At 44.5% G+C, this 14,879-nt stretch overlaps 1 protein-coding gene across 2 annotated transcripts; it reads left to right on the top strand.

The window, feature by feature from the left end:
- Positions 1–274: 274 nt before the first annotated feature.
- CDCA7 (cell division cycle associated 7) lies at positions 275–14,134 on the top strand. 2 transcript variants are annotated; one of them, XM_022570190.2, is made up of 10 exons: positions 275–407; positions 3,112–3,237; positions 3,656–3,892; positions 6,491–6,727; positions 7,035–7,112; positions 8,142–8,348; positions 8,968–9,105; positions 10,003–10,152; positions 10,562–10,698; positions 11,637–14,134. In XM_022570190.2, exons 1-10 carry the CDS (start codon positions 387–389, stop codon positions 11,665–11,667), a joined length of 1,362 nt encoding a protein of 453 aa, XP_022425898.1. In that variant the 5' UTR covers positions 275–386; the 3' UTR covers positions 11,668–14,134. The 2 variants fall into 2 exon arrangements, with proteins under 2 accessions (XP_022425898.1, XP_022425899.1); XM_022570191.2 differs by lacking the exon at positions 3,656–3,892 and having other exon boundaries at positions 11,637–14,132.
- Positions 14,135–14,879: the final 745 nt, after the last annotated feature.

Genomic DNA, 14,879 nt, shown 5'->3' with positions numbered 1-14,879 from the left:
CTAAACCCCGGGGCAATACGACCCATTTTCGCGCCATTAGCTCGGGACCGTGCAGCTACGTAAAGAGGAGTGGTCCTGGAGCTCCCAAGGCACCACAGTTCCAAGGAGGATTTTAGGGGACTGCACGGCTATCACAGGACTTCAGGGTACCTGGGGGGGCCGCTTTTTTTCCGGGGCCGAATGGGTCTCTCGCGCGGGTGGACCGTTACCATAGCTGGCAGGACCTGCGCCCCAACGCGGGAAAGCCTGCCGCGCCCCGCCCCTCCGGCCCGGGCTCTGAGCGCCCCGCCCGCCGGCCCGCGCTGCTTGAGCTCCGGCTCCTGCGTGGTGGGACGGAGGCGCGCGCGGCTCCTCAGCTCTCAGCGCTCAGAGCGCCAGCCGCCAGCATGGACGCTCGCCGCGTGCCGGTGAGGCTGGACGGGCGAAGGCGCGGGATGGGCGCGGTGGGTGTTGGGCACGGGCGGACCCCCTCCAACTCCGCGGCGGAGTGCCCTTATCAACTGGTGGCCGTCCTGGGCGGCGCCCGTTGAGGCAAGCCCGTGATGTTTTGCACTTGCGGGTAGTTCGGGGACTAGGGGTTGCCCCCGACGGGCGTGTGCACCCGGCGCGCGGGCGGTCCGGAGATTTGAGAGGTTTGCAGGATGGTTGGCAGCCCTGGGGAGCTCGAGGCCACGTGCGCCCGAGGTGCACGTGCGCTGGGGGCTGGCTGGGGGGGCCCATTGTGTCCGCTGTACGCAGCCCTGCCCGCGGGGCGCGGAGGGGAACGCCGCCCTGCAGCGTCCAGGCCCTTTCCCGCGCGCAGCCCCGCGCGCACTGGGGGTCCTTGGGCGCGCTTCCCGCCCGCTTTTGCATCAACCATGCCGGCAGGCGCTTCTAACCACTGAGGGTTTGGAGTTTAAAGGTCTTGCAAATCGGTCTCTTTAGAACTTGGGTTATGCACACTTGAGGGGGCATTTCTAGTCCCAGGCGGTGATTTAGTGCAGCGGAAGGACTTGGTCTGAACAGTTCGCCGACCGTTTGCTCATTTCCCACTCCCTTCCCCACCCCCCAACCATCCTCTCAGCAGCAGGACGTAGCCCTGATGGAACGTTACTTTCTGCTGTAACGGAAACCGGAACGGAGGGTCTGTCCCAGAAGAGGTTAGAGGGTGGGGGTTGGGTGAAAAGGAAGAGAGTGACACGCTTAAAATAAATATGGGTAAGGGACCCACGTGGGAAGGCTGGGATTCCCTGGGGGTGGGTGGGAGAGGGCGTGTTGGGGGCGTGGTTTCAGAGACAGCTCTCCTGAATGGACCTGGGCATTGGCTTTTGGCATGAAGAAAGACATGTGTAGCTGGACTTGGACTCTGACGTGCCTGGGTTCAAATTTGGGCCATCGTGGGACTTGAATAGTTCCTTTCACCGCTCTGAGCCTCAGTTTCCACCTTTGTTGCAAGGAATTAATGTGAAAGCATACTTAGTGCCTGGCACAAAAAAACACCTATTAAGTGGTGTTAGTTATTACCTATCTGCCAAGAAAGTCCATCTCAACCATGATCATTTGCCTTGCTTCTTTCTAGGTCTTTTCCTCCAGATATATATTTGCCTGATAACTAACTCTTGGCATGTGGTGACTAGTTGAAGCGCAGCAGGAATTTCCCTGCGAGCTTCCAATAGAATGCCTCCCTTGAGGCTATCTTGGGCGTCTGACTGCTGGCAGGTATACTGATGAGTGAATGGTGATAATTCCTGCAGTAGTGCAAGGAGCTTTGCTGTTTTGGGAGACTGCAGACTCCTTCCAACCCTGTGATCTTGAGCAATCTGTTTCACCTCCTTGCAGCCTTTAATTTGCTCATCTGGAAAATGGGGAGTTTCTGAGATCCCCTTTAATAGGTAGTACCTCTACCTATTATCACATTTGCCTGCCTTTCTAAAAGGACAAAAGACTAAAACTTCCTAAGATGATTGAATGGAGTCTGTTGAGGAGTACTGGGTGGTTGGGTCCCATGATCATGAAAATAATTTTATTTGCAAGAGAAATGCATAATGTTAAGTATAGAAGGAAGGTCAGAATGTTCTGTTCACCCGACACCTCACATCTTGGCATTATTTTTGTGGGACCCCTAGCAGAGCTTGCCTTTTCAAAAGTTTTCAGTGTAAGGAGTCACTTCTGTTACTCCATGGCTATACTTCAGAAGAGAAAAATATAGGAACTACTAATACAACATTTAAGAAATCTCATTAAATATTAAGCAATGGTAGAAACTACCATCTTTTTACATGAGATTGATGCCAGTTGCACGTTCTGAGGGGCAGTGCCAGGCTATTCAGTGTTCATGAATGAAGGCTGCATTTTCCTATCCACAGGCCATTTGTGTCTTATGAAAGGACTTCTAAAAACTTAAGACTTGTGCAGCAAGGGGACTGCAGAAAGAGCTGAATGTCTGGCCAGCCTAATAGAGCCCTGAAGTGGAATCAGGCATTCTACCTGGGTTTGGAGGACTGTTTGACCTTTAACTTGGCTCCTGTACATTTGTTCACTGGGTCGATAATATTTGATTTGTAAGGACTTGTGCTGAAATCACTCTACCCCTCCTGACTGGCACAGACCTGGTTGAAAGCCTGCCATCTCAAAGTAGAGGTGCTGCCCAGTTTTTACAGTTTGGGAAATTAGCATCACAGTGCAGAGCCCAGAGCTTACATAGAGAGATCTCATTAGCTTGATTTTGGCTGAGGCAGAGAAATCACTACCATTTTGTACTTTTGAAGTACAGTTTAATTTTTTTTTTTAAGGGCAGATTTTAGGAGTTTAGCTTTTAATGCCTTGGGAGCTCAGTATAATAATGTTAAGAGTTTGGGGCTCTGAAGGTGGGTAAAGGGGTAGCTCCACAGATATTTGAATAAATTGATAGTTGTCTTTCTAATGTTCCTTCACAGGGATCTCTTTTTAGGATATTACCTGGTTTTGAAAAAAGTTTTGTAGCAATTGCAAACCCGCCTTTTTCTGTGTAGGGTATGAGAAGTGGACATATCTCCTCTGTGCCGTTTGAACCTACTCAACTCAAAAATGATATCTTTCGTTAGATTCTGCGGTAAGCAACCCATTTAATAGTGTTGCCATTTCTGTTTGCAGCAAAAGGATCGCAGAGCAAAGAAGAACTTCAAGAAATTCAGATATGTGAAGTTGATTTCCATGGAAACTTCGTCATCCTCTGATGACAGCTGTGACAGCTTTGCTTCTGATAATTTTGCAAACACAGTAAGTGCAGCCTGAGAATAAACAGAATGGAGTCTGCCGTGCTCAAAATGCCTCAGATGCTTTGTGCGTGATTAAAACTGCTTGCTTTTTGCTTACATTTCTATACAGCCGTTACGAAAATACAGTATGCACTGTAATTTCATTTCACTTTTTGCTGTGGTTCTAGGTAGTAATTGTTGGAGGTAGATTAGCTACTTATTCTGTCCTTTTGAAATGTCGCCTAACCTAACATGCCTGATGATTTGCCATAACAACTCAGAAATCATTTGTAAACCTCTGAACCATTTTTCTTTGTAACAAAAGCTGTTCTCTTGTAGTGCACTTGTAAATGTGATTTGCTCTCTGCACGGTTTATGGAAAATTGGTTCTTGAAAAAGGAAAAAAAATGCACAACCACATTTATTTATTTATTTTACAGAAACCTAAATTCAGGTCAGATATCAGTGAAGAACTGGCAAATGTTTTTTATGAGGACTCTGATAATGAATCTTTCTGCGGCTTTTCAGAAAGTGAGGTGCAAGATGTGTTAGACCATTGTGGATTTTTACAGAAACCAAGGCCAGATGTCACTAACGAACTGGCCAGTATTTTTCATGCCGACTCTGATGATGAATCGTTTTGCGGTTTCTCAGAGAGTGAGATACAAGATGGAATGGTGAGTTTGAGAATTTCACCAATTTCAAGAAATAAGGTACCTTTAGAGGCATGACGTACTTGCTTAAAAAGTTTTTTTTTTTCTTAAGATTTTCGTTTTAGTCATGCCAGAAGATTTTGTTGATCTTTTAAAAAGTTTTAAGAGTATTTTCTTCATGTCTTAAAGCAGTTTTTTGCTAATGTAGTTCTACTTGTAAAGCTTGACCATTTTTGTAGTCTCTGAAAATCTTGGAAACTGGTAAGATAGAATTGGCCCGCCTGCAGATTTCTGTTGCTACGGAAATCCAGCCTAATCAGAGGAAGCACACGTGTCCTCAAGATGAGCTACATTCACATTTAAGTTCAAGTGCCCAGCCCAGGGCCTGACACAGAGTAGGCCTTCAGTAAATGTCGGTTCCCGTAGTGGATCTGTGCCTGCATCCGGAAAGCCTGTGATAACTCCCATGCAGGAGCTTAAGTGCAGGTAATGACAATTAGGGCCCTGCCTGCTTCCACTTTGGCTCCTTTGTTGGCTTTTCCTGTGCATGCTGTCTTACCTCTAGCCTCTGTTGTCCTGCTCAGGACACTGCTGCCGCTGACGCACCTCGGTCCCACTCTCCCCGAGCATGCTGGTTACTTCTGCACACGTTTTTCTGTTAGCAAGACTTTCTCGACAGACTGTTGATTTGCAGTCAGGTGCGTGCTCTTTAGCTCATTGTGGTCTGACACGGGTCCACTGCCTGGGACCACACTTGAGCGGCACTGACATAAGTGAGAACGCCTGACCAGCGAGTGTTTATCACTGTCTAACTTAATGATAATGTAATATTTCCTCTGAGAGGTGATGTTGGTCTGAATCAGTATGTATTGGAGTTATTGGCAGGGGCTGATCTGCGAATCTGGATGTCACCCAACATTGTCTATAGCCTGGATCATTTCCGGGCAATGTTTCAATTCTTTGTAGATGCTATTTGTTGCGATTGATAAAATGCCAATTGTTTAAAAGGCTTAAGAACTGATAAAAGTTTTGTCATTTTATATCTTTCAACCCACGCACACTAAAAATATAAGAATAGTACAAAAGCGGTGGGGATTTTGGAATGTTAAAAAATGAGTCTTCCGTTTCTGGGACTTTATGGGTGGTATTTTTTTCCTCTCTCTTTTCTTGTTTGTTTTCAGCCATCACCACAGTCAATTTCAGAATATTTTTGTCACCCCCAAAAGAAATGCTGCACCCATCAGCAGTCACTCTGCATCCTTTCCCAATATCCTCAGTTCCTGACAACCGTCAATCTATTTTGTCTCATAGATTTGCCTATCCTGGGCATTTCCTAGAAGTGGAACCCTACAATATGTGGTCTTTTGTGACTGGCTTCTTTCACTTAGCATGTTTTCAAAGTTCTTCCAAGTGTCAGTACTTCATATCTTTTTTTTTTTTTTTTAACTTCATATCTTTTTATTGCTGAATAATATTCCATTGTGTGAATATACCACATTTTATTTATCCATTCATCAGTTGATGGACGTTTCGGTTGTTGGCACCTTTTGGCTGTTAGGACTGATGCTGCTATGAACATGTGCATACAGGTTTTTGTATGGACATACACTCTTCAGTAGGAGTAGAATTGCTGAGTCGTATAGTCTGTATGGTTAACCTTTTGAGGAACCGCCAGACTGTCTTCCAAAGTGGCGGCACCATTTTACAGTCCTACCAGAGTGGGTGTGTGGGTTCCAGTTTCTCCACATCCTTGCTGTACTTATTGATTTGGTTCTGCTAGTGGGTGGGAAGTGATGTCTTGTGATTCTGATTTGCATTTCCCCAGTGGCTAAGTTTCATACATTTTAAATGATGGAAACATACTACTTTTGGAATCTGAGATTTTAAAAATTTTAGGCTTACAAAAAGTGGATAAGAGAGGGAGGTAGTCAGATCTCATAGAGACAGAAAGTAGAATGGTGGTTGCCAGGGGTTGAGGGGGATGCGACTGGGGAGTAATTGTTTAATGAGTATGGAGTTTCAGTTTGTGAAGATGAAAAAGTTCTGGAGATGGATGGTGGTGATGGTTGCAGAACAATGAATGTATTTAATGTCATTGAACTGTACACTTAAAGATGGTTCAAGTGAAAAATTTTATGTTATGTTACATATATTTTGCTAGTTTTTTAAAAAGTAGTACAGAGCATTGAGACATCTTTTAATAAAGTTTAGTATTGCCATAAGCATTGAAATCATATTTATGAGAGCACACATATTTACTCCTAGGGGAATTCTTTTTAAAATGCATAAAGATTCTATTTTTAAAGAAATGAAAAAGGGAGCTGGGATTTTCACATTAAAAAAATGGCTCAGAACCACTGACCTAGGGACTGTGAAGGTGGCTTATAACAATGTGTCTCAGGTAGGCTCCCCGAGTTAAACTACACTCAGGTTGTTGTATTTATTTGTAATTCTTGATTTTGTTACCCAGAGCTGTCAATTAAACTTGACAATTAAAGTGTTCAGTGCAAATGTATTTGCTGCGAGCTTGTTTTGTTCCAAAGGCATATTTTGTAGTCATACTCTTGCAGACTGTGCAACGATCAGCAAGTCATTAATGCCTCACTTGTTCTGATTGACTAGAGGCTGCAGGCAGACCACGCCGGCTGTCGGACCCGCAGTCAGTGCAGAAGTTCCGGACCTCTCCGGGTAGCCATGAAGTTTCCAACTCGAAACACCAGGGGAGCCGCCAACGAGAGAGCAGTGCCCTCCGAACCCTCAGAGAATTCTGTGACCGATTGCAATTCTGATTCAGAAGATGAAAGTGGCATGAATTTTTTGGAGAAAAGGGCTTTAAATATACAGCAAAACAAAGCAATGGTAGGTATCTGATTTTGAATGTATTAGAACTCACCCTTCCTTCCCAGCTTTTCTCTAAGCCACTTGTTGCTTATATCTTTGTCATAAGAATTATTTTCCATGTAGCTCTGAAATTTTCATAACATATGTTTTAAAATGTGTTTCTTTCCCTAAACTGACTTTTCTTTTTTTAATCTGTTAAAGTCTTGGTAGATGTATAGGGGAAATCAGAAACTCTTTGCAACGTGCTACTGTGATTTCCAGAATTTACTTGTTTTCAGTAGTTATTCTAAACCAATAACTTCTGTTTACTTTCCTCCCTTTTTAGCTTGCAAAACTAATGTCAGAATTAGAAAGCTTTCCTGGCTCCTTCCCTGGAAGGCGTTCCCTGCCAGGCTCCAGTTCAGTAAGTACAAATCCTTGTTTATATGGTACTGTTTTGGGCAGGTCTGATTTTAAATGGGCAGGTCTGATTTTAAAGTCCAATTTCATTATTTCATGTGGTCTTGTAGACAGACTTAGAGGTGATAGAGGAAAGCTTCTGACAGATCTCTGGGACCTCTTCCTTGCACCCTGGGCCAGGGGTGCCCCTGTCCCCTGATGCCGAGCTCCTGTGGGGCTCAAACCCCACCCCCCTCCGTTTTCCTTGGCCACCCACGTGGCACGTGGGGTCCTAGTTCCTGGACCAGAGATCGAACCCGCGCCCCCTGCAGTGGAAGCACGGAGTCTCCACCACTGGACCTCCAGGGAAGTTCCTCAAACCTCTTTTGATTGGTTGTTCTTTTCCTCCCACCCAAGTAAACCTAAGACCCTCAGGGGTAGGAAATAAAGATCGAAAATGGTTTTTTCTGTATCCCCAGCATTGGCAGATTCCTCCTACATGGTAATGGATGTTTTTAAAATCTGAGAATGAAAAAAAAGAAAGCAAAAACAATTTGTTAACCAAGTCATGGCCTAATATATGTGATTATATCCTGAGGAAACTAAGCTGGTGCAACTCAGGGGAATCTGGTGTGTCCGGTGTGGTACAAAAGGAAAGATTTCCTTTTCCGCCTCTCCGTGAGCAGGAATAGAACAAGGAAAAGCATACATACATTTCTCTCTTGGGCAGTATAGGAACAGTGAATATGTTTCAGGGCTCAAGAGATGTTGTAGAAAAGGTTTTTTTTTTGGAGAACGAGATTCTTTCTTACATCTTTATTGAGTAAAGCATAAATAGATCATCCCTCAGTTTGAGAGAAACCAGGTTTGGTGTTAACAAAAGCCAAATTACAATGGCTGTATCATTTCTGGGCTCATTTTCCATGCATTACAGAGAGGCTGAAGGAAATCGGAAAGTGGAGTACTCCTTTTACTTAAATGACAACCTGGTTCAGGAGAAGGTGCCACTTCTCATTCTGGAATAAACAGGTCCAATCCTCTGTGTTTTGTTCAGCGTCCAAAGACACCCCGAAGGCGCACATTCCCAGGTGTCTCCTGCAGGAGAAACCCTGAGCGGAGAGCTCGTCCTCTCACCAGGTCGAGGTCTCGGGTCCTTGGGTCACACAGTGCCCCGCCCACGGAGGATGAGGAGGAGGACGAGGAGGAAGAGGATAAGTACATGTTGGTGAGAAAGAGGAAGCCCGTGGCTGGCTACGTGAACGTGAGTTCTCCGCTTTTATGCTTTCTCTTCTGTTTGTCATGTTCTGTGGGCCCAGGGTCATGGACACAGCACGGGAGCACACACCCCCTCAACACCAATGATCCGTATGAAATGTTCTTCTCAAACACTCCAGAACGGTTAAAGTCACATCAGCTTTTTTTTTTTTTTTTTGCGGTACGCGGGCCTCTCACTGTTGTGGTCTCTCCCGTTGCGAAGCACAGGCTCCGGACGCGCAGGCTCAGCGGCCATGGCTCACGGGCCCAGCTGCTCCGCGGCATGTGGGATCTTCCCGGACCGGGGCACGAACCCACGTCCCCTGCATCGGCAGGCGGACTCTCAACCCCTGCGCCACCAGGGAAGCCCCACATCAGCTTATTTTGATGGTTCTTGCTAGCAGGCAAGAGGATCAAAATTATCTTGGGCTTTCCTTAATCGTAGGAGTCATTTCCATGATGTTGTCCCATGATCCTTAGTAAACTTAGGATTCTCCCCTTCTCCGTAAGCTCTAAGAATGATTTCCAGGTTGAATTCTCTGAAGAAATGACAAAGCGAGTATCTTGAGATTCAGAGCTGGCAAGAGCCAGGAAGGCCACTCTGTTCCATGTTTCTCATTATGCAGGAAGATGACATGCCCCGAAGTCGTCGCCCCGGATCCATGGCCCTTCCCCATATAATTCGCCCAGTGGACGAAATCACGGAGGAAGAATTGGACAACATCTGCAGCAACTCTCGAGAGAAGATCTATAACCGTTCATTGGTTAGAGCCTCTAAATGATGTCTGGAAATGTACACGTCTGTGAGAGAGACATTTTGCTAATGTTCTAACAGTCTTAGCATATGGGATGTGTGCCTGTGTGTTTTTTTCATGTAAGAAAAGAGAGTTTTGTAGCATCCTTGGGATTTAGCTTTCTTAGTAAGTTTGCAGTAGTAGTAGTTGCTTAGTAAGTCTTCAGTAGCATTAAATCTTTTCTCTTAATTTGGAAATTGATTCATTCAACCTAAGTATCTATTAACGTGTGCCTACATAGATAGGTGTTGGGGATATGGTTGTGTGGTAAAGATAAACAGATTTTTTTTTTTTTTTTTTTTTTTGGCGGCACGCAGGCCTCTCACTGCTGTGGCCTCTCCTGTTGCGGAGCACAGGCTCCGGACGCACAGGCTCAGCGACCATGGCTCACGGGCCCAGCCGCTCCGCGGCATGTGGGATCCTCCCAGACCAGGGCACGAACCTGTGTCCCCTGCATCGGCAGGCGGACTCTCAACCACTGCGCCACCAGGGAAGCCCAAACAGATCTTTTCTTGTTGTAGTTTTGATAACATAAGGTATTGCGTCTGCCAGTTGAATGAAATCACCATGCTTGAGATACTTTTCATGTCCTTTTGTATACATGTGTGTATAGATGTGAACTAGGATTCAAAGAGAAAATATGAGACTTTACCCACAAAGAAGGACATTCTTTTTTTTTTTCTTTAAATTTTTTTTTGTAGTCAAATTCCTCCTTTTCTTGGCTGTGCGGCTTGCCCTCCACAGTGAAAGCGTGTAGTTCTAACCACTGGACTGCCAGGGAATTCCCAAAGAAGGACATTCTTTAAGTATTTTGTCTACAGAAAGCAGTGTTTTTGTTTTTGGTTCTTATTTGCTTATTATTTGCAGGGAACGACTTGTCATCAGTGCCGCCAGAAAACTATGGATACCAAGACAAACTGCAGAAACCCAGAGTGCTGGGGCGTTCGAGGCCAGTTCTGCGGGCCCTGCCTTCGAAACCGTTACGGTGAAGAAGTCAGGGATGCCCTGCTAGACCCAGTACGTGCCTCGAAGGGGTGGTCCTGGGGGCTCGAGAGTCTGCTGTGAGCTGATAGGGCCAGAGAGAGATTGAGCCCTTAGTGTCGTGGGACATTCATTTTGGGGAAGGCAGATGCATTCAGAGTGTTGGTGCTGGGTAGTGGTGAGCCCTTCTGGAGTGCTCCCGACCCGGCCATTCGGGGAAGTCCATTCCCCACTTAGCCCTGCTAGTGGCTGTGGAACTTTTTCCGTGGGATTTCCTAAGGGAACGTGATGCATGACTAACTGATGTTAACCATGTTATGAGGTTTTTAATAATTAAAAAGATCTGAATGCAATTGATCAGGCCCATCTTAAAGGTTAAACAGGAGTAAATAAGTAAGCGGCGGCGTGAGGTTTAACTTAATGGTGCCTTTTCATGCTTATTCAGAGCTGGCACTGCCCACCGTGTCGCGGGATCTGCAACTGCAGCTTCTGTCGGCAGAGAGACGGGCGGTGTGCAACTGGGGTGCTCGTGTACTTAGCCAAGTACCACGGCTTCGGGAACGTGCATGCTTACTTGAAAAGGTAGGGCTGATTTTTCCCTCTTCCACACCCAAAGCTGACATTCATTTTTGTATCTTAATAAAATCGTAGAAGTCAGAAGAGTGGTCTTATGGAGGGCAGGAGGGTGCAGGTATTAACTAGAAAGGGGCACATGGGGAGTCGGGGAGGGTTGGAAACATCATCTGGGTGGTGGTGACCCTCGTGGGCATGCGTGTGTAAAATTCAAGCTGTACACTTAAGATGTGTTATAACTCGATAGAAACGTTTAAAAGAGTGAATTAGGCTCTCAGAAGATTATTATTTTTTTAACTTTAAAAATTGAAGTATAGTTGATTTACAATGTTGTGTTTCAGGTATACAGCACAAGTGATTCAGTTATACATATATATATATATTTTTTCATATTCTTTTCCATTATGGTTTATTACAAGATACTGAGTTTAGTTCCCTGTGCTATACAGTAGGACCTTGTTGGTTATCTATTTTATATATAGTAGTTTGTATCTGTTAATCCCAGACTTCTGATTTTATCATCCCCTCAACTCCCTTCCCCTTTGGTAACCATAAGTTTGTTTTCTATGTCTGTCAGTCTGTTTTTGTTTTGTAAATAAGTTTTCATTTGTATCATATTTTAGATTCTGCATATAAGTGATATCATATGGTATTTGTCTTTCTCTCTCTTATTTCACTTAGTATGATAATCTCCAGGTCCATCCCTGTTGGTGCAAATGGCATTATTTCATTCTTTTTAATGGCTGAGTGATATTCCATTGCATATATGTACCACATCTTCTTTATCCATTCCTCTGTCGATGGACACTTAAGTTGCTTCTATGTCTTGGCTGTTGTAAATAGTGCTGCTATCAACATTGGGGTGCGTGTGTCTCTCGGAATTAGTTTTCAGAAGAGAATTCTTAGACCGAAAACCATATCCTGACATGTTCCCTCTTCTCTTTCAGTCTAAAACAGGAGTTTGAAACGCAAGCATAATAATTGGAAGATCCACTACCTGCCTTCCACTTCACAAATCTTCCTTGTTTTAAAGTTTTCAATTTTGTCATGTGATTGAAACCCGAGTTTAAGAATTCTGATGATCAGTCTGTCTTATAGGCAAATCAGGTTAACCTCATTAGACATGCACGCGTGTCTGGGCATCACGGGGTTGTAGTGCCAGCTGTACCCTGCCCTCCTGCAGTTTCTCCTTTGCATTTCCCCCCACCCCTCATCCCATGCCATCCCCCTCTTATCTCCCGTGGTTCTCTTCCATCATTTAGTTTCAGAATCCTTTTTAAATGACAATTTTATGAAAGCATGTTTGATTTAATTGGTGTTGAAATAGCCCTGGAATCCACCCATAAAACCAAGCACTTAGAAACGCAGTACTAGTGTTAACTAACTACATCTCTCGATTTCCAGAGACTAGCCCTCTAACTTGCTTACGTGAAAACACTGGGTCTGATTTAGTGTTCGCTGACATTTTTAACAGAATCAAGGCACAAAAGTCTTAAAACCATGTGGAAAAATTAGGTGATTGTTGGCAAGTGGAATATATGACTGTGGAGGCCTCTCAGGAGAATATTCCATGTATTGTGCTTATTATTCAAGTTGTCACAGTTGAGGCTTAGTTGCTGCTGACTTCTTCCACCAAGTGCATCTGGCCCACACGGTCACGACCCAAAGGTTCTCGGGCAGTGCTATGCTTGAAATCATTGTAGAAAAGCCATCCTGGGGAATTGGGACGGGGAGCCTTCAGGAGTAGGCCGATTTGAATTCATGGAATAAAACTTCAGGATAAGTGTAGTTTGCCAAGTTGATTTCAGTTCATAACGTAAGGTATTTCAAATAAATTCTTGCTTATGTTGCGTGGAAAATTGATACTTATACTCAGCTACAATTCTTTGCAGTTTTTACTTTCTTGAAGAAATTATAAACCAGGCACAGGGTTCACATTCAGGTTTGAAGCACTTTTATAACACTGAGAAGTGCCTTTTTGGAGAAGGGTGACTTTCAACAGTTTGCTAACTTGACATCTCTGCCAGTTTAGTTTCTGGGCAGAGTCCATGTGTCGTCTCTCCCTCTGCCTGTTTCGGCATGAATCAAATCGTTTGCTAGAGGTAGAATCTAAGTGTGTGTATGTTCATTTTGCTTTGCGTCTGCAGCCCGTAGCTGTGCCTGTGCAGTGTTTGGTGCATAATTGGACCTTGAATCAATAAATGTAAATAGAGCATTTGATCTGTTATGCTTTTATACAAAGTTTTTTATTTTAATAATAAAACATTTTGTTCTAGCTTGTCTGCTTTTTTAAAAATCTTTGATGCTCAGTCTTACCGCACTGAGTCCTAATTTTTTCCTCCTATTTAAACAAAAGACTATGTCTGCCTTTTCGAGAGCCCCCTCCCCCTTCCCCCCCACCTGCACACACACACTTTGGCTTCAGTTTCTGACAGTCAAGGGCCAGTCAAGGCTTGGTGATAATGCCTGATAGCTGTGAATCAGAATCAGTTAAGACGGCTACATCACCAGATAGAAAATACGGGCCCCTGAAGTTTTACAATGTTGTTTTCTTTTCTTTGACCATTTGCCAACCCAAGAACCAACAGTGATTTCACAATACCTGGCTTGCTTTTATCAACCGTTCGGATATTTATTGCAGGCACGCTGTGCCTTGAGACCTATTCCAGAACTGAGAGAATCAAAAGACAAAAAAAGCATGGTTCAAAAGTTCTCGTACCCGATTCTTTAGAGCAGGGTTGGCAAGCTACATCCTGGGGACCAGATTCTGCTGCAGCCTGTATGACACGTGAACTAAGTATGGTCTTTTACATTTTTAGAGAGTTTTTAAAAAAAGAAAGCATGTGACGTAGTGGCCCACAAAGCCTGAGATGCTTTATGGTAAGTTTGCTGAGTCTTGCTCTAGACTTATCTGAGAAACCACGTTTACACCACATACATTCGGGGGAGAAGACCAAAATAAATGAAGTTACACAACTGTAACTGTATTCTATACAAGCCCAAAAGAAGTTGACATTTCTTCTCATAAACTCTTAGTATCTTAAGAAGCCCAATTATAACCCAGCCCTTTTAGGGATGCAATTGGGAGGCTTCTATTTTTGGAGTTAATCAAAATTGGTCGTTGTTTGGAACGTTTTTGGTGTTACCATGTTTTAAAATTATGAAGTGGCACTTATGTGGTTTTCATTAAAAATATTGCTAGCAACAGTAGATGCTGAAGCCTTATACCCTGAAAGGATTTACAATCTAGTGGAAGAAGTAAGACAAAAATCTAAAAGTAACGCTCTGTAGGAATGAAGAGAGGAAAAGCAATTGGCGTTTTCTCACTAGCAGGCGTTTTACAGCGTTGATGGGCAGGTCTGCTGCTCTTGTCTCAGCGTTGTCTGTGGGAACCTCTACTTTCTCCCATGCACCCCACTGTAAAGCTCCACACACGGTCCTTAGAGTTGAGAGAACTCCAGTTTGGACAATTAGATGAAAAAGTAGTGTGAGGGTATTCATGCTTCAGGAATTGCCTTTGTATTTCTCCATCCTGGGTTCCCAGAGGTAGAGATGGTATCCACCTTTATCTTCACCTACTAAGAGGTTCAGAAAGGAAATAGCAACTATAATAGACTTTAGTAGTTTCATAGGAGGGGCAAAGGCAGTAGTTAGAAGGTGCTGCAGGAGGGGGTTATTTGTGTTTTATTTTGCTTTCAGAAAAGAAGTGAGAGGGAGCTCCTGATGGCTCAAGGTCGGGTAGACAATTGAGTTATTTGCATGCCAGGGGAATGGATTACGGGTTCAGGGATTTAGAGCATGGTCGCAGAGGATTAGGTTCCGACAAGAAAGTGATAGCAAGTCCTGAGGGGAATGAAAGGTGAGCATATGTGACTTTTGTGTTAATGTTAACTGCACATTTGTGGGGTAGTAGCTCAAGGATGAACTAAATCCAGAGAAGTTGAGAAAAGTGCCCAGTGCCACGTAGCTAAAGTGGCTGAGCTTGACTAGAGTATTCCGGGGAGAAGCCTTTTTTTTTTGGTAACTAAGCAGGACTCGGGCAGCCTTAGGAGTCAGAAGCAGAGGAAAGGGCTGTGGATCAGGTTGTGGCAGTGAGAACAAGGGCGTCTTGGGTGCTGGGGCAGTCCTGGCCGAGGTGGCTTATGCGGAAACCCTGCTGGTGGGGAGACAGGAGGGCTGGGAGGGGCTGA

The sequence above is a fragment of the Delphinapterus leucas genome, chromosome 8 (assembly GCF_059928025.1).
Source record: "Delphinapterus leucas isolate spDelLeu-1000000601 "Yukka" chromosome 8, BTC_Dleu_Yukka2, whole genome shotgun sequence".
In the NCBI taxonomy this organism is placed as follows: domain Eukaryota; kingdom Metazoa; phylum Chordata; class Mammalia; order Artiodactyla; family Monodontidae; genus Delphinapterus; species Delphinapterus leucas.
Note: the sequence above shows the minus strand (reverse complement) of the source record. Positions and strands in the feature narration are given on the sequence as shown.